Source organism: Typopeltis vanoorti, chromosome 2, assembly GCF_054136105.1.
Source record: "Typopeltis vanoorti isolate ZY-2024b chromosome 2, IOZ_Tvanoo_1.0, whole genome shotgun sequence".
NCBI classification, from domain to species: Eukaryota; Metazoa; Arthropoda; class Arachnida; order Uropygi; family Thelyphonidae; genus Typopeltis; species Typopeltis vanoorti.
This window is the reverse complement of record NC_143550.1, coordinates 166,769,805-166,788,500: the sequence shown is the minus strand read 5'-3', so window position 1 is coordinate 166,788,500 and position 18,696 is coordinate 166,769,805. Positions and strand designations below refer to the sequence as shown.

Here is an 18,696-nt window from a genome sequence, read left to right as displayed (position 1 = left end):
CTACTGCCAGTGACCTTTCCTGAAATAAATATAACCTTAAACAAAGATCAGTTTGTGCCATACTACATAGTGTATATATATATATATATATATATATATATTCTTTTAATTGTGCTTCAAAAAGAGAGTTTTGAAATCATCAGTTTGTTTAGCCAGCTTTATTAAGAGAAAAATGGAGGCTGAATTCTAAATTGTTAAATGCAGATTATATATAGTCAACATAATATTTGAAAAAAATTGAATTATGATCTGATCTAATAAATATAGAAATAAGCTTTAATTGCAAACTGGAATGCATTAAGATTAAAAATTTTGGTATATGATTGTATAAAACATGACTAGCTTCCTGCTTTTTAGATGATCACTATAGTTTCTATTTAGCACATTAGCGCACACATTTTATCATGATGTGGAAAATGCATCTCCTGGCAATTTACTGCTTATCACAATTTCTCTTCACAAGGTGATGTTCTGCAACTTACTCATTGTTGTGTCTATTCTTGCCTATTAGAAAAATGCATGTTATTTGTTGTAATTTGCATTATTTAATCCATAAAGCATGAAATTAAAGGAAGCTATGCACCATATTTGTCAAATTTATTTTTTTAAATAGATGTCACTTGGTAGCTAGTAAAGTGTAGAATAATTTGGAATACAACATACTATTCATTAAAAATCATTAGAAAATGCACTCTTAAATATAAAATAAAATACATGAAATGCATAGGGATGATTGCACCTACATTTTTTCTGCTTTCAGTAATAATGCATATAAATCAGTTGGTCCATTAAGCTGTTCTTACATTATTAGAAGACAGAATCAGTATTAATTTCAAAGTTGTGCATTTAATTTAATTTAAGGTGAGTTAGCTGATCCCATACGGTGGTAGCAGGGTTTTCCTCCTGGAAACTCGAGTTTTTCATCCCGTGTACAGACAAATCGGCCTTCAGAACACACAATTTACAGACAAAAAGTACTGTTGTTGGTGAGGTTGGGCGATGGTGAGGATGGCTTTGATGGTAGGGTTGTAGTTGGAGAATTAAGTAGTAGTGGAGAGCATGAGATGTATTTAGCGAAGTAGAGTAGTGTGCCCTCCCGCGATGAGTCCTTGGGCTCCCTGGAGGTGTCAGATAATAATAATAATTTCACATGCTCAAAAAAAAAAAAAAAAAAAAAAAAGGTAAAAACTTAAAAGTATTGTTTTATCTTTTTTGTATAAATTATAGGTAACTTTGTATATATAAACATTGCTATGATGTCCTTGACAAATAAATTACAATTTATATGCATTATTCATGCAAATGCTGTTAAAAATTTCTTTTGGCCTTGTATGTTCTTATAAGCTGTCATAACTGTATAAAGATACCCCCTCCCCCTTGGTATACATCATTCCAGAATTAACTTGAAAAAATAAAAAATATATTACCTTGTATGTATCCCCAAAACTTCTGATAATATCATAGCATGGATGGTCGGTTTATCATTTTTCTCTCTCTCTCTCTTTCTATATCTATCTATATATATATACACACACACTATCCACCACCTTAATTTTTTTTGTTTTTTAACAGTGTATTTTTTTCATTAACCACTCTGATCTAGTTACCTTTTGCAGTTTCATAAATATGAAATTGCAAAGGAAAAAAAAGTTTTATATATTTTTATCAAGTTGTAAGTACAGTATGATAAAAAAAAACATACATATTTTACAACAGACGTTTGTTATGTGGAACAAAAAAATTCCCAGTCTTCCAATGCATTTTTAAATATTCCTGTGTAGTGCTTAATTAGAGTGAGAAAGGGGAAAGTAGAGTGGGGGGGGGTAGGAATAATATCAATACAAAACACTATGTGTGTGTCATTCCAAAAAACATTTTTTGCTAGATTAAGTATAAAGAAACTTCTTTCCATTCTCAAATGGAAGAAGTCTCTTCACACTTAATGTTGGAGGTTTATTGGTGTATTGACAGCACTAAGACAGGATTAAAAACTGTTTGTCATTGAGACATATTCAGGGAGTACAACTGACACTTGTAACATGCACACACATAAAAGCAATATAATACTGAATGAAACATGTTGATGTTTCATTCAGTATGACTCTTAAGTCCTATCTAGGAGGTGCACCCTCTATGGATGTTTTTTGTAGGATGCCTAGATTGTAAATTTGGACTTCTGATGATTAATGTTTTCCCATATTTGGCAAGTCGACCAAATTTAAACAAATACGGTTGAAAGAAACTTCCTAAAATTTGGGAATCATTAATCAAAAGTTCCAGTTTACAACCTAGGCCTCCTACAAATGCCCATAGAAGATGCACCACCTCTGTGAGCATGGATAGGACTTTATAGTCAATTCATATGTTTCATCCAGTATTGTGTTGCCTTTGCATGTGTTACAGATGTTAGTTGTGCTCTCTGAAGATGTCTCAGTGACAGACGAAATATTGGAAGTATTAAAATAGTTTTTAATTCTTCTTTAGCACTGTCCATTAAATCTCCATCATGATATTTTCCCAGCACTTAAGCCTTAACGTACGGTGTGTAACAATGTACAAATTAAATCATAAATGATCCTAAAGGACAAGTATCAGCAACATATTTTCCCACTGTTGAAAACTGTTGGCAGTGTTCAGCAGTGGGAAATCTGCCATGTACAAAAGGATATTATTCAGAATGGTTAAAGGAAGTTTGATTAAAAGGAACTGTGGTGTTGTAGTACAAAATGAAAATAATTGTAGCATCTTTTTCCTTAACCATTTTGTATATATGAAGGCGAAATAATTTTTCTGTGATTTATGGTTGCTGACTTTGCATTTAGGAGAATCATTTAGTGCCATTAATGTTGATGTTTAATGGAGAAGACACATATCTGAAAATAATAATTAACTAAATTTAATGAGTTTGTAAGCCAATATTTTGCCTTTATCACCAGGGCATCTTCATGGGAACAAAAAAATACTAAGCACACACATGTAGCTATGCACCAACAGGAAGGCAAATAGACTGATTTCAAAAGACCAATTTCTTTGTGTCTGTGAAGATGCCTTGGTGATTAAGGTGAAATATTGGTAGATAGTCGAATCAGCTAAATAAATTTAGTTAATTATTTTTAGACTTGTTTCTGCATTAAATATAACATGAGTAATAATCAACATCTAAGCATCCGTACCACATTTAGTGCCATGCTTTTTATGGTGCTTTTCCGATTTCTCAAGTGGTCCCCTGCAGATCTAGCATCATGGACTACAAGGTTTTGCAGGCACCTTAAGAAGATAAGTAAAAACAGTAAACAAGATATTAATCTTGTTTACCTTCTTTATATTACACCCTTCAGTAGTCAGATGCCAGAAATGATAAGTGATGATTAAAAAAAATAATAATAATAAACAAGTGTAAAAAAAAAAAATAAATAGGAACTATAGTAAAAGCAGTTCAGATCCTGGTGAAATAGAACAAGTAAGATGTTCTAGATTAAAATAGACAATCATGAGTCAGCTATATTTTTATTAATTGGTGAAAAAAACGAAAAGTAAAATTCTGCAGTTTAAGTTCTAATTCAAATTTTCGTCCATTAATGATTCATTATTTTGCCTTTACTGCTGCCAAGTGGGTAAACATTAACAGAAATGCTAATATACTGCACTAAAATATTTTGTGCAGTACATTATAGAAATGTTTAGCATGCCTTATCCATACATGTTTTATTTCCTTTTTTTTTTTTAATCTTAAAAATATTTGGTGGTTAGTTCTAAAATGCAAATCATTTTCTGCATGTATTTTTTTCATTACCTTTCTATTTTGATGTTTTAATCAATTAATATCTACATGAATTGTTTGTTTATATTTTAATTAGCTCTTAATTTTGAACTTGGTTAGATCTTTATTTGTTTAGATTTTTTTGCATTTGTTTAATTGTTGTGATGCCATCAGTGCATGAATTGGATGTTTGTTTAATATAGTTTGACCGTGCCATGGGTCGACATGGGTCAAGGCGAGCTCGAACTCTAGAAAGTCTGGCTTCTCTTTATGAGGTATGTTTCTTTTTTATTTTATTTTATTTTATTTTTCATTAATATAATTAAACAATGTAGTCTTGTTTTATAGAACTTCTCTCCTCAAATAAATTGTGCTACCAGATTTATTTACATTTTATTTTATGGATATTTTTGCAGTTGGCAGCATATCAGTCATTTAATAGTTAAACCTTTTTAAATATTTGATTGGGTGTAATTATGAAAAATCTGTAGAAATTCATCAAATATCAAAATGCATTCTGGGTATTTTCAGATCTGTGTGAAATTACTCGTATAATTTTCATTTATGTGTATTATTATTCTTTTTTTTTTTAATAGTAATCTCATCCACAAAAGATTTGGAGAACCTTTAGCATATTTAATGACCTGGGATCCCACTGGAGAGACCAAACACAGTACTTATCCAAGTCACTCTAGACCTCTAATAAGTAGGTCACTAGCCTTACATTAGGTGCTGAAATTTGAATCCAGTTGATTTTCACTATAGTGATCTTATGGAAACCAGATAAATAGTTGTATAGCAAATAGTTGGCTGTAATGTATTTGCTTTAGAATAGCATTGTGCCTATGGGGATTTGGATGGGACTTTAGTAGTTTCAGTAGTGGCTTTTATCGTAATGGCAGTTGACTGTACTATAGCCAACTGCCATTACGATAAACTCTTTATATTTGGCTTCTAGCATACATATAGATGGTAACTTGTATTTAAGCCAAAAAAAAAAAAAAACAGTTCTTTGAATCGCTGGTTGATATTATTAACCTTCAAGAGGTCACAAAATCTGAAGCATATCAATGCTGTGTGTGTAGACAAGCAGTTAAAAAGAAGGAAGGAAAGTATTGATGCTTTTTTTTTTCTTGGATATCTAGAGGCGGAAAACATAAGTGGGGAATACAATATATAAGAAACGTCTCTTTTGTTCTTTCAGCCTTCTTCCAGAAACGGGATGGAGAGAGTTGGTTTGGTAGGATTGTGTTAGTCCAGACATAGGCAGAAAGTGGTGGAATGATGATGGTGGCTAGTTTAGCAGAACAGCAGCCATGTAAAACCTGTAGAAAAGGCATAAATCAGAAATGAAATGTCTGAGAAAGTGACTGAAATTAAGAATTAAATAAGATTGATGGAATTTGTAGCTTCTGTATAGATTAGAAGTATTGTCTTCAACAGAAAGGGCACCAACTGTTTTTTTAGATGCTGAGGAAGTTAAAGAGGTGTATAATTATTTGGAAAAGCTAGAGGTATAACTTAGCTGAAGAACAGAATTTTGGATATTGTCAGGAGGTAAATATTATCAAAGATGATAGGAAGTGAAGTGAGGTTTTTTTGCAAGAAACATGACTTGATTTAGATTTGAACCAAAGATATTTTACTATAACTCTGTTCATAAAGTTATGACCTAAAATGTGTTAAGGTAATCATATAAATTTGAAACTGATCAAGTTAAATTTCTTACAATATGTGGCTTTCACTTAAAGTCGGTGATATCTAGGTTTCCTAGATACAGTTACATGACCAGCCACACTAGTTACACACCTACCAGATGGTTCATTAACCTTTTCTGTTTATAGGAAACCCACACCCATCCAACAGGAACACTAATTTGTGTTCATCACGAACCAAAAATTGGCAACACTTCTAAAATGTACAAAATCTCATACATACAAAGAAACACTAGAACATCACAATGTAGTATACAAATTTCCTTGCTAACAAGACTATGACATCACCTACATGGGTTCCACAATCAGATCTTTATGGACAAGACTACAGGTACACTTCCATGACTGCAACATACCAATCCCAGAACAGTTAAGCAATAAGAAACATAATAACCAAAAGATAAACAAAATACAGGAAAAACAGAAGCAGTCCATGCTCTTGAACAGAATCATGCCACGCAAATCGACAAAGCCATAATAATAGCCATACAGGAAAATGAAACAATTGCCATAAAATATGACAAAAACTTAATAAATGTTTACTGCCCCTGTATAATCTTCGAGAGTTGGAAGCTCCAAAACATAAAAATTAGATCACAGCTCTGACCAATAGAAAACAACACAGATACATCCAAGACAAAAACACCAAGCTGACATGACATAGCCTCCACTTTTCCCACTAGCTCCAAAGATGATACACAGTTGAAATGGCTCCCACCCCTAATCTTGTTTCATCATATTCTGTCCTTCTCTTTTCCCCAAAAATAATTTCTATCTTTCACCTTCTTCCCAAAGAATTCACAGCCCATCCTTAAAACCGGGTTTTAAATTCACATGCCTTTGTCTTACCCACATCTCTCTATCTCCACATTTCCAACCCCCTTCCTTACAGTCATACTTTAGCAATATAAATGTTTATCACCATACTAGATGTTGTTCAATACGAAGACAACCAGGAACATACTACAAAGGTATGGCCAAAATTATTCCTTCCTTATATTCTTCATGTATCTATATCTTTAAAACATCAGTAATGCCCTAAAAATTGAGTAAAAGCCAGTGAAATCATAAAAGGTCACTCAGTAACTCAACTATTTTATCTGATTGTGACCATCACTCATTAAGGTTAATCTTCCATAGGCATTCTTCCTCTTACTTGCCACATAACAAAAGAACTCTTTGGGATTTTCTTTGGCTTTCTTGGCTAGATTCTTCTCATAATTTGATTTTGCTTTCCTTGCCATGCTGGTCACCTTTCTTGCCTGGGCTTTGTACTGCATCCATCTAACTCCTAACTGATTAACCCTCCTTATTTTCAGTTATACAATTTACTATTGCTTCCTCTAGATGATCCTTAACTATATTCCATGCATTACTTTACATTCTTTACCCTGCAGTGTTTTATGGCATGGCACAGATTTAAGCATCTTCCTAAGCTTGTCATAATATACCCCTCCATCACAGAATGTTCCTCATGATTTACAATCTCCCAAGTCAAGACTGCATGGTCACTTTCACCAGTCGGAGGCAATGTTGTCACCTTGGTTATGGGTAGCTATTCGGATCCTATGACCAGGTCCTATACTCTCTCTCTCTCTCACTATCACATATTGCCTTAAGTAATTATCTCTTAGTAGGTGTATAAATTCTATTTCCTTCCTGCCATTTGGTCTTTCTTCCTTCCAGTCTATATCTTCATAGTTGAAGTCACCCATAGTAATCACTTGACCTGTACTCATTGTACTAATTTGGCAATGCATGTCTTACAGATCATGCGTGGAACTCCCTGACCTATAACAATGACTGCTTCAATTAAACAACCACCCTCCTGCCATCTCCTATTCTTTTTGGTTGCAATTCATCTGCTGTCATCAGCATTACTCCTACGTCATCCTATCTTCTCCATTTTCCCTGAAAATACTAAACCCTTCACATTCTGTCCCTGTAATAACTATATCATCTGCTGTTAGCCAAGTCTCACTAATGCCTGTAACTTTCAGTGAGGTTGTGCTAACCAATGGCATTAGTATACAGAAACTGCAGCATCCCTTTAGGCCCTCACCCACCTTTACTTTCTGAATTGACTACCCTATTCAATATTTTTGCTTGAGAGACTAGATTCCTCACTTGGTCATTTTCACACTGACTCGCTTCATGTGTGCCCTCACAGGCTCGCTTGCTTCTACGATAATCACTTAAATTTCCCTCAATTTACGTTCCAGCATTCTCGGTGCACAAAGCTCTATCTAGACATCTGACACTAAAACCATCTAGATGCAGTCAATCAGCATTGTACAAATCCTTCTTTCCATCAACACAGACCACAGATCCCAAATCCTACATCATAAGATATAAGTAAAATGATACATAACTTTCAAATAATCACTAAAAGTATTTAGAAAAAAAAATTGTTTTAAAAAAAAAGTTTATATTATCATTTTATGAAAAGTTCCTTCTGCACAATCTGTGTATAGACTAATTGGTTGTCAACACCCTCCTCCTCAGTTTGCCTCTATCATAGGATGGTAGGAGACTTACAATCTTCATCTTCTCTCTTTTCTTCAGTTTTGCCTCTTCTAACAACTTCTTTACATCCTCCCTCATAGAATACTGCTTGCCTCTGAAAACATTCGTACCAACCAAGACAATAATTTCCTTTGGCTTATCTTTTAGCATCCGGATGACGTGGCTAATACGTGAACTTTTGCACCCGGAAAACATGATTTTGCCACACTTTCATTAAGTACTACCCTGATCATTGAGTCTTCGTACATAATTTTCTCCTTCACTTGTTATTCTTGTTTGTTCGATCGGTCTTTGTTATTCCTTCGGACAGCCTGCTTTTCAGCCCACTAATCTTTTGCCACTTCCACAATTTTTCAGTTTTGTTTTTTGTCCTATGAAGGACAAAGAGCATTCAAGCATGCAATTTCTTTATTAACGTCCTTTTCATTCTCCTCTATTTCCATGGCTGCACTTTCGACATTAATAACATAAGTTTTCATCCTATCATCGGTACTGTCCACTCTACTAATATTTGCTGTGTTCCTCTCGCTGAACAGACACATGCTTATAAATGCTTACCAAATCAGCATACATATTTTGTTTGGCATGTTAAGAGGTCCTGGAGATAAGTACATTTTGCTGTGCAACTCTTCAATAAGAATAATACCCAGAGTGATATTTCTTGAACTCTACCATCTGAATAACATTCATAAAAAAAACCATTCTTTTCCTCTCTTTTTCTTGAGAACCTTCTAGATGTACTTCCACTAGACACAGATCCTTTGCTTCCATCAGAAAGAATACTTGAAGATATGCTTCAAGTAGCTTCATTTTCATGCCATCAATCTGTAATACTAGATATCAACCATTTCTGCAGCTTGAAGATCCAAATCAATTTTAAAATTGCCTTCTAATGCCTGTAATTCTTCACTGTCTACTTGAGTACCAAGTAAAAGAAAAACTGATTTGGAATGTTGTTTTTGGAGTATATAAGTATATAAATAAAATTAAGTGGGCTCAAAAATTGGACAGCATTAAACAACTGCATGTACATTGCATTTTACACTAAATTATATCCCAAGTTTAAAATACACACCAGTTTGTGTATGCTGTAAGCATTGCTTGGTCACTTTGACTGGTATGATAGGTATGTGATACATACTTTCAATTAATCACTAAAACCATTTAGAAAAAAAAAAAAAAAATTGCAAGTTTATATTAGCATTTTATGAGAAGTTATAACATTGTCACTGTCTTTGAAAATAACTCAAAAACTGAAACAGCTTAAAAAATGAAAAAGTCAAATTGACCAGTTTAACATTTTTAGTGTTAAACAGATTTTACTGCCCATTTTTAACAGCTGTGAACATCGAATTTTTTCCCATGCATTAAAATAGATCCGATGAGACTTTTCATTGGTTTTATTTGTAGAAATTGAAAAAGTCTTAGAGGTTAAAAAACTTTTGCCATGATGCTCATTGTTCACCTCTGGATGGTAAAGAATTCACTATATATCAAATTACTATTTATTTAACTTGTTCTGACTTTTCTTGTTTATTTTTTTTTATCTTAATTTATGACATTTGAAATAAAGTATGGTTCACTGTGTTATGTGTACATTTCTAGTAAGATATTAAGTAAATTCCTAACTCATTTTAGGATGAAGATTTAAGAGGCACTGTAGAAGAAAGTGGAAGGTTGCTGCGAGCCTATGAAAGGTACTTTGATTTGGTGCTTGTGAATAGCAACTTTGATAAAACATTTGAACAGCTCAAAGAAGCCATAGAATCTCTCAGTACTGATCCCCAGTGGGTTCCTGTGTCATGGGTTTATTGATGTTGAAGTTTTTTATATCAACGAATATTATGTGTTCAGTGAAGTTAGAGACAAGACTCAGCCAAGGGCTTTTTTTAAAGTAGCTCACTAATTTAACTACGGATTTGCTAGCTGTCCAGTAGACTAAAAATCACCTGTATTTTTATTTTATGAACAAGGCCTGTAGTATTCTAATAGAAGACATAGAAGATAGAGGATATATATATATATTTCATATGCGAGTCAATACTTTTTTACTTGTGTGTTTTTTTGGAAGAAAACTCTCACCTCAGATATCATTCCATTATAGCATACATCATAAATCATTCCCATATCCAGCATTTTATGCATTCTACCTTAGATTTCTGTTCTTGTTCTATTTGTATTCAGGAGAATACAAGAAAAAAAAAAAGCCTGATAATTAAATTATCTGGTTTAATTGTGATGTTACTTGATGAAATGCACACTTTTGATTTCTAGAAAAAAAATTACTCTTGATAGTTTGTCATTTTTTTTTATTTTTAATGAGGATAAATCTGCTTTATGGTACTGAAAAACTTGGATCATGATAATGGAATAAATTTATAATCTGTTATTATCATCGCTGCATAATTGCATGTAAAAACTGAGAAATGCAAATAAAATAAAATTAACTTGATTCCATGCCGTCCTTTCAAAAGAGAAGATCTGAATTTTCAGATTTTATTGCACAGAGAAAACAAATATATTGTTAAAAGATATCAGTGACTCTTTTTGGAAACATTCTTGAGAACTAAAATAAATAAATGAAAAACTTTTTTTCAGTAATGCTTTAACTTAAGACATCAATTGTAAAGAATAAAGAAAATTTTCATTTAAAAACAAAAAAATCTGAACATTCTTTCAATAAAAAAAATCTGATTTATGATTGTTTACATAGTTTACTAAAAGAATTATCTTTATTTCTCTTTTATGAGAATAACTAATATTTTGTTATTGCATGTGGTTTACTTACAATTCATTTTTTATAGTTATAAAATTAGAAAAAAAACTGGTGCATTAAATTTTTCAGATATTGTCAAATTAATTATGCATTATGCATACCTGTGTGTGTTAAGTTTATAGATTAGAGTTAAAATTAGAATTAGGTTATAAAAATCATTAATTGCGCTCAAGAATATTAAAGTTTTTTACAATATATTCACTTAATAATTAATCTTAATAGCATATTGACAGTTACTTCTATATAGAAAGAAACAAAATGTTATCTCTTTATGTGATGTTTGTGGTTTAATATTAAATTCAATAGAAATTTACAGCAGTATATATTATCCTGCAACTTTGAATATTTATTAGATCTCTTTTTCTCTCTTTCATCTTTAAGAATTACTAGATATTAATTTATTCAGACTAATAAATATGTCTGTAATGCTTGTAGTAGGCATTTCACATAATTCCAGTTCTAATGGATATTTAGTATACTGAGAAATTCACAGTACCTAATTTTATTTAGAGCCTATCAGTCCCTGTCTTTTTTTAAATATACATTTTCATGTATATATAGTCAGCCTCCACTATAAAACACCTTTATAGTGAACCTACTCACTGTAGCAAATCACCAAGAAATCGTAGCCAAAATCCTATAGCATTATGCTATTCTAAAGGAGATTCACTATAACAAAGGTACCTTCCACTATATTCTGTTGTTACTCACCTATGAGTTTGCTATAGTTGGAGATGGGTGCTATCTGTATAAATTACTACAATGAGAGGACTGGGAAGAAAATTAAATTCATAAATAAAAAACATAAAAGAGCAGTTAGATTTTATTATAGAGATATACATCATAGATGCATTCACTTAATGTTAAAAAACACTAAAAAAATAAGTAAAAGCAGTAAACTTCTAGGTCATGTTATAAATTTTTAAAGGATGAGAGATGCTCTGGAATGTCTTGCAAGTTTTCTGAACATATTTCAGTGCTGCAGACAGCTGTCAAGAAAACTTCTGTGAATTGACAGCAGTTTTCTTCTGCTATTGTTATTTACTGAAGCAGCCCATGGTTGAAAAGACCTGGGTCTGAATCCATCTAGGAACCTTTGAGGGGATTTTTTTTTTTTTTGCGGAAAGTGAGGGCCTCTCCCATGTAGAGGTGGAAAAACACAGTTGTTGATGCTCACTGAGCTCAGAGACTAATTATAAAAAGCCAAGTACTTGGCTGTGATAGGTCATAAAGCATGATAAGTGGAAGATGAGATTGTGTGCATGTGCACAAGAGAGAAAGAGAAGAGTTTTATATTTTTGTTTTTAAGAAGCATATGGAAATTCAAAACAGATTCGAAACTTTGTTTCACAAAATTTTATGTTATAATTCTTTCTTCTCCTTTATATATAAAGTCCTTCGTGTCAATGCTTATCTGAGTTTTTATCTCCCACAAACAACCAAATTAGTCAAATAAAAAAAAAAAAACATCAAGAAAATTATACCTGACAAGAAATTATGTTTAATCCTTCATTCAAATGTAAGCAGACAAAGTTTGCATGTGAAGTATCTTCACAACTAACCTATTTGGATATAGAATATAGAGGTTGTTGACTTTACATCAGTTGCCTTAGTATTCCATAATGCAAAACACACTTCTTTTCAGAATTATATTTCAGCTGGCCTGGTTGGCCAAGTGGTTAGTGTATCCGCTCTCCAGCCAAAAGGCTGCGAGTTCAAATCCTGTCGTGGGCATGGATGTTTGTGATTGTCTGTGAAAATACTAGTGGTGGTAGTGGTCGGCTGTAGATGGCATTGGTGTAGATGATGAAGGTAGTTGCGGTTGGTGGAATGGTGAAGACAGAGAGCTGTAGAGTAGGTATCCTCCCTCGATGAGTCTTTGGACTCCCTGAATGTGTTATGTAATAATAATAATATATTGCTATGAATTATGTGAAGAGTCACCACCCAGACTGGTTTCAGCCTTTATTTGAGGTCATCAATGGGAGCCAGACCAGGCAGATATCAAGGTTGAATTAATACTAGAAGTCTTTCCCCCCCCTCTCTCTCTATAAGTAGTACAAGGGTATATCACTTTATTATTCAAATTCTCGGGATCAGAGATAGATGTTATTACTAAATATTAATGTGTTTGCAACCTTATGGTAAATAAGCACTGGCTTTTACTAGCTATGCGATCACTGCAGGCTATAATTTATGAATATTAATTTCTGAAGAGAATTTTTCAAAAGATTCTGCTGAAGAAATGGATTTCTCTTACAATATAAGGAAAGTGATTATGCCTATTTTCTTGTGCACATCCATAAGATTTCCAAAATAAATTTTGGAAATCAGTTGTTACTCTTTCAAATACAAAATGGGTAGTAGTGTCGACGAACACATAAGTCATTTCCTAAGATATATTTAGTAATAAAATTTGCTTGATATGCACGAAGACTGAAAATGTAGTAAAAAGTGAAAATTCCCATGATTAATTAACACGTGCTTGAATATTTTAAACAGTTTCAGTTGCTGATTATTAAATATTTAAAGTCATGGTATGCAAATTGCTTGAAAGTCTGCTTCAGTTTTCATTGTTCTACAAAGACTTGCAGGATATTCTGGATTATTAACAGTTTAAGCAATCATTATTGTTTGGAGAATTTAAAAATCTAGAAAAAAAATTCCAGTTTAATTTTTAAAAGTTAAAGAATACAAAAATAAACAGTTGCACTAAGTACTAAATGACAGTCTTTTTATGGTCTTCTGAAATTTCTTGAACATAAATTTATTCAATACTTTTATTGTTATTGAATTTTGAAACATTATTATCATTTTAATATATAATTAATTATCCTTCATTAGCAGTTGATTTTCAGTGGAATATGTAAGGAACACGAAATGACTTTAAAAATATAATCAGTTATATAATATACATTATGTATAAAAATATAATTAAGTGGGTTTAAATTTTTTTTAAAACATTTCAATCTACGAAAGATTTAAATACTTGCAGTATACTACAGTGGACTAGCCAAGAGACAGGTTTAACCAGGAACTCTGCTCTGGAGACCAAACATGGTTTGATTTTATTCCTCAGGTCTTCAGTTGGTAAAGTGGTGGTGTCTCACATTAGATGATGATGAAAATCAGTTACCATTCAGTATTCCCCCCTGTTATGAGGAAAAAAATTTTAATCATCATACCTTCATCAGCCCCACTTACAGTGCCTGACAATCCATTCAAATCAAAGTGTGTCTTGCTTATGTGTATTTCATTCCAAATAGTAATGGGGTTTGAAAATTTGCAAAGTTAAAAGTGGAAAACCACCAACAGCAATTTTTGTATGTATATTATTAGGAATTTCATTGTTTTAAATTTTGTTTTTGGACATCTAAGAATTTATAGTATGAAAAAATAATAATTAAAAATAAAAAATAGATCTACCGTAATCGAAATAATATACAAATATTATTTAGATCTTGAAAAATATTTTGTGTACAAAGGTGGAAAATTATTGAAGGAGTGAAAAAAAAATTCAGTTTTGAGGTATTTTGGGATTGAAATGCAGTTTACTATTGTAAAATAGGACTTTTGCAAAGAATTTAAATATATAATGAAATTGCTTTCTCTAATGCCAACATTTTTTGCTTTCTTAGAGAATGCAAAAAAAAAAAAAGTGCTTAAGCAATTTTTGGTGCTTCACTTCTTGCCTCTGGTTAATTATTAGTGTTATGTAGGACAAATCTCATTTTCTACACACTGTTCTACATTAATATGTATCAATTTTTGTATGTAAGATAGCACTAAGCCATTTTTCCCAAGTACATTTATTGTTATATAAGTATCTATTTTTGTCTGATGTGATATTATGAAAATGTTGGAGCTGAAAAGTTTTAATCTGCTTGTACCTTGCAATTTTTGGGTTGATTCACATGCTGCTAATTTAATTTGCTCCATGATTTATCTGTTTTGTATAGTTGTGTACTTGCAAAAAAAAAAAAAACTGTGGTTTTTATTTTTTTATTGTAGCATTTTAAACTTTTCAGGTAAACAATAAACATTCCCTATTTGAATATTTTATTATTATTATTTTTTTTTTTGTTGTTAAACAATGAAATTTTGTTGTTAATTGTTTCTCTAGTGAGTCTAGTGTTTGATACAGTGGTATGTTGGATGAGGGTTTGTTCACTATTGTATGTAATTAAGTCTTTTGAATGGATGTTTAATAATTGGTGATGGAGATATTGCAGTATTTGGACAGGTATTGTACAGAATAATGTTTAGATTGTAGTTTAAGGTAGTATTTTATAAGTATTATAAAAATTTTAGTCTTGGATAAAAATCTTATTGAAAACTAAGACTAAAACTAGCAAAGTTCATTGCTCAGTTTTGCTTTCCATTATTTTTTATATATAGATATATAATTTATGTATTAGTTTTCTTAACAACTTCATCTTTTTGTTAATAAACTTTTTTTAAAAAAAAGTGAAATCCATCTTTCATTTGTCTTGAAAGATTTATTACTCATTCTTAAAATGTTGTAGAATATGTGTATACATACTACACATGATTGTAAGTTGTTATAAAGTTCTCAAGAAAGGATATAAAATACTACTTTGTAAATGTAAACAATGAATATATAAAAGCTAAATAATGAATTCCCTCATATTATTATACAAATATGCTTCCTAAAGCAGATCCCCTTTATTCCTATTTTGAAGATCAGTTGGGCAGCTGCTCTTCACTCTGATGCTGTCATATAGTGCACTTAAGGCTTTAAAGGGAAAGACTTTCAGACAAGTGTCATCATCTCATGTCATCCATAATGTAAACCTTAACAGTTATATATTATGTCTCACAACAGTTAGTTGTAGGATTAAAAACTTAGTTTCAGGAAAAACTTTATGAGAAGTGATTTATTGAATTTTTGCCCATTTATGCAAATGACATAAATGCCCACATGCAAATGACAGGTTCTTTTCTCTTCATGGTACTTTTTTCAGTCTTACAAAAAGCTATTTGTTGTTCAATTGTTTGAGATATGAAAGAATACTATAAGAATGAATATGGCATCTTCAACAAGCCCAGATAAATCTGGGACTTTTTCAGATGTTTTGAAAGAACACTCAAGTCCTACAAAAACATTTTACTTTTAAAATGATTATACGAAGGCAAGCTGTGAAGCTTTACTTTGTTGTTCCAGTCTAAATAAAAATTGACTTGTAGTTTCCCTCCTTATGGGAACTCCTATTATCAACTGTCTCTGTCATGCTCAATGGGAAATCAACAATGGGAGCATGTGGCTCACATGCTCCCATTGTTGAGTTTCCATTTTGTTATTTATCCTTGTTTAATTTATACTAGTGATGCCCTTGATACCTGGACAATAATTCTATAAAATAAAACATCTCTCACATAAGTCTTCTGTTGTTATTATTGTACCGTATTTTTCGATAGATAACGTGCGCGTTATCTATACAAAACAAGTTTATTTAAATTCGTTAAAAATGAACATGTGCGGTATACATTTGAAAGGTATGAGAGGTAAATCAAACGTAATAACAAAACTAAGGTAGAAGTATTACTTAATATTTATTGAACATTACGCTATTCAACTCCAAAAAATTCTTCATCAGACTCAATATTGAAAGAATCAATTGTGTTAAAAATTTTGTTTGGTATTTCTTCAACTTCGTAATCATTGTCACCGGACACTACTGCATTCCCTTGTGCTTTAATGAAACCATTTCTAACATAGTTTTCACTTACAGCAGAAGTGCTGAAAAGAAAGGCTGTTCCTTTTGGAACTGTCTTTCTTTTGAAAATCACCATCGGTGGCAGTTTGGAACCATCTGCAGTTACGCAGAGAACCACAGTAAAGTTAGATCTTTCGTGCCCTGTTGTAGCAACTCAAACCTCTTTTGCTCCCTTCAGATTTACAGTCCTAGAACTAGGCATGTCAAATACGGGATCCTCATCCATATTCCCAAAGTGACAAGCATCAACCCCACACAAGTTTTCTTTTGGAAACAAACGAAATTTAGCTACTTTCTCTTCCCAGTCGCATGGCAAATTTTGTCCAACACTAGTGGAAGAGTGCACACTTAAATTGTTTCTCTTCATAAATCCAAAAACTCAAGATGGGTAGGCCTTGAAATCCTTTATATTATTGTTTTGTGCAATTCTTTTCGATTCCTGCAACACACGGACAGTAGATATTCTCATTCATTTAGCTCTTTCACTAACAACCTAATCAAACAGTTTTTTTCTATTGGTTGGCCACAAGCACCTTCTAAACCTCATGGCACGTTTCCTCGTATGTAAACATTTCAGGACTGTTTTAGCCTTTTACCATTCACGAACACTACTTTCTCCAACACTGAACAATCTACCAGTTTCACGATTCCCTTTTTTCTTTGCTACTTCTACCACTTCAAGCTTGAACGGCACTGTGCAGGATTTTCTCTGAGAAGTACTTCTGTCTTCCATGTCGACCACTGCTAATAGCAATGCACGTGTTTTTAAAGAATTCCTCCGTTCTCTGTACTTTCTAACTCTACTGCTAATTGCCACGTGCGTGTTATCTATACAGCAAAAGAAGTTATGAAAATGTTAGGGGTGTGGGTTATCTATCGAGAAATACGGTATTAATTATATCTACTTTGCATTCCTATTCTCACTAATTCTAGAAAGAAAACATGGTTGTGCCGAAGGATTACCTAACTTGAAAACATGCTGAAGAAAAGCCTAGATAAAGTTCCTCTAATTGACTAGAATCTAATTGTCTTTCTTTGGGCAGTGTAGTGCTGTGGAAGCAAGAGTCATTTCTGTGCTGCCTATATGACTATATAGGCACCACAGAAAATAGTCCATGTTAAATTATTCCTCCCAGGCTCCAGCATGAACTGCATCTTATCTAAAAGATGGGAAAAATGTGAAATGGCTTTCTGCTTAGTTGGTAGTAAAAATGCCCAGACTTAATTTTAAGCTAATTAAGTCTTCATGGAAGGACATCTCATTACCAGATGCACCAAATGTTGTGAATTTTACCCATTCAATCTCACGCTAAATATGAACAATTTCTTAATAAAAAGTTATTCTAAGTTTACTTTGTTGATTTTTAATCTGAGAATATTTTTCATTTACTTTGATTGTATGATTACTTCATTGAAAATATTCACCTACACATTTCTCATTCCTAAGTTTGATTTAAAAATTGTGCCTCACCTGAGTTAAGTTGCTATTCTCCTGCATTTATATGGTACACAAATAGCATCTTACCTCAGGCGACATAATTTATATTGCATTTTTAACTCGGAACACAGGTTAATTGTTGAAATTGCCTTGAGAACTTTATAGCAACATCCCATGAGTTTATCTATTATTATGTTTTATATTTTTGCTAAATATGTTGTAAATTAACTGTGTAATCTCACACTAAATAGATCTGATCATGTTTGATAGATTTGAATAGATGGCAGCTGTTGAATGTTATCACACTGAATGGTGTTTCATAAAAGTGCATGATATATTTTTTTCAGAGCACTTGTAAAAATTGTTATAATGGTCTGATTTATTCAGTTTATGTACAGTTGTTACACTGTTAGTTGATAATACTCTGAGATGAGATCTGTATGCAACTTCTAAAAACTGTATTATGTAATCTTGTATAAATATTTAGTTTACATTACATGTAGATAAAACTTTAGCTGAGTCAAAATATGTATTTATGTGATTTCAGTTTATAAGGTGTGCTTTTACTTGAACTAACATTAAGATTTTATTTTTCTTATAATTCTATATATCGATTTAGATCTTAAAAGTTTTTCTTATTGAAAATGAAAACATTGTCACAAAGAATTCTCTTAATTTACATTTTGATAAAAATGTTTATTTTTTGTCTTGCTGCTGCTGTATTAACCGTTAATGCAATATAT

At 32.1% G+C, this 18,696-nt stretch overlaps 1 protein-coding gene across 2 annotated transcripts in view; it reads left to right on the top strand.

Moving 5' to 3' along the window:
• The window catches only part of vari (MAGUK p55 subfamily member vari), a 206,900-nt gene extending 196,447 nt beyond the window's left edge, over window positions 1–10,453 (top strand). For both annotated transcript variants that reach the window (XM_090409244.1, XM_090409236.1), the window contains 2 exons: window positions 3,964–4,035; window positions 9,640–10,453. In XM_090409244.1, coding sequence (XP_090265370.1) covers window positions 3,964–4,035; window positions 9,640–9,816 — 249 coding nt within the window. In that variant the 3' untranslated portion in view covers window positions 9,817–10,453. The remainder of the gene's footprint in view (window positions 1–3,963; window positions 4,036–9,639) is intronic.
• The last annotated feature ends 8,243 nt before the right edge of the window (window positions 10,454–18,696 follow it).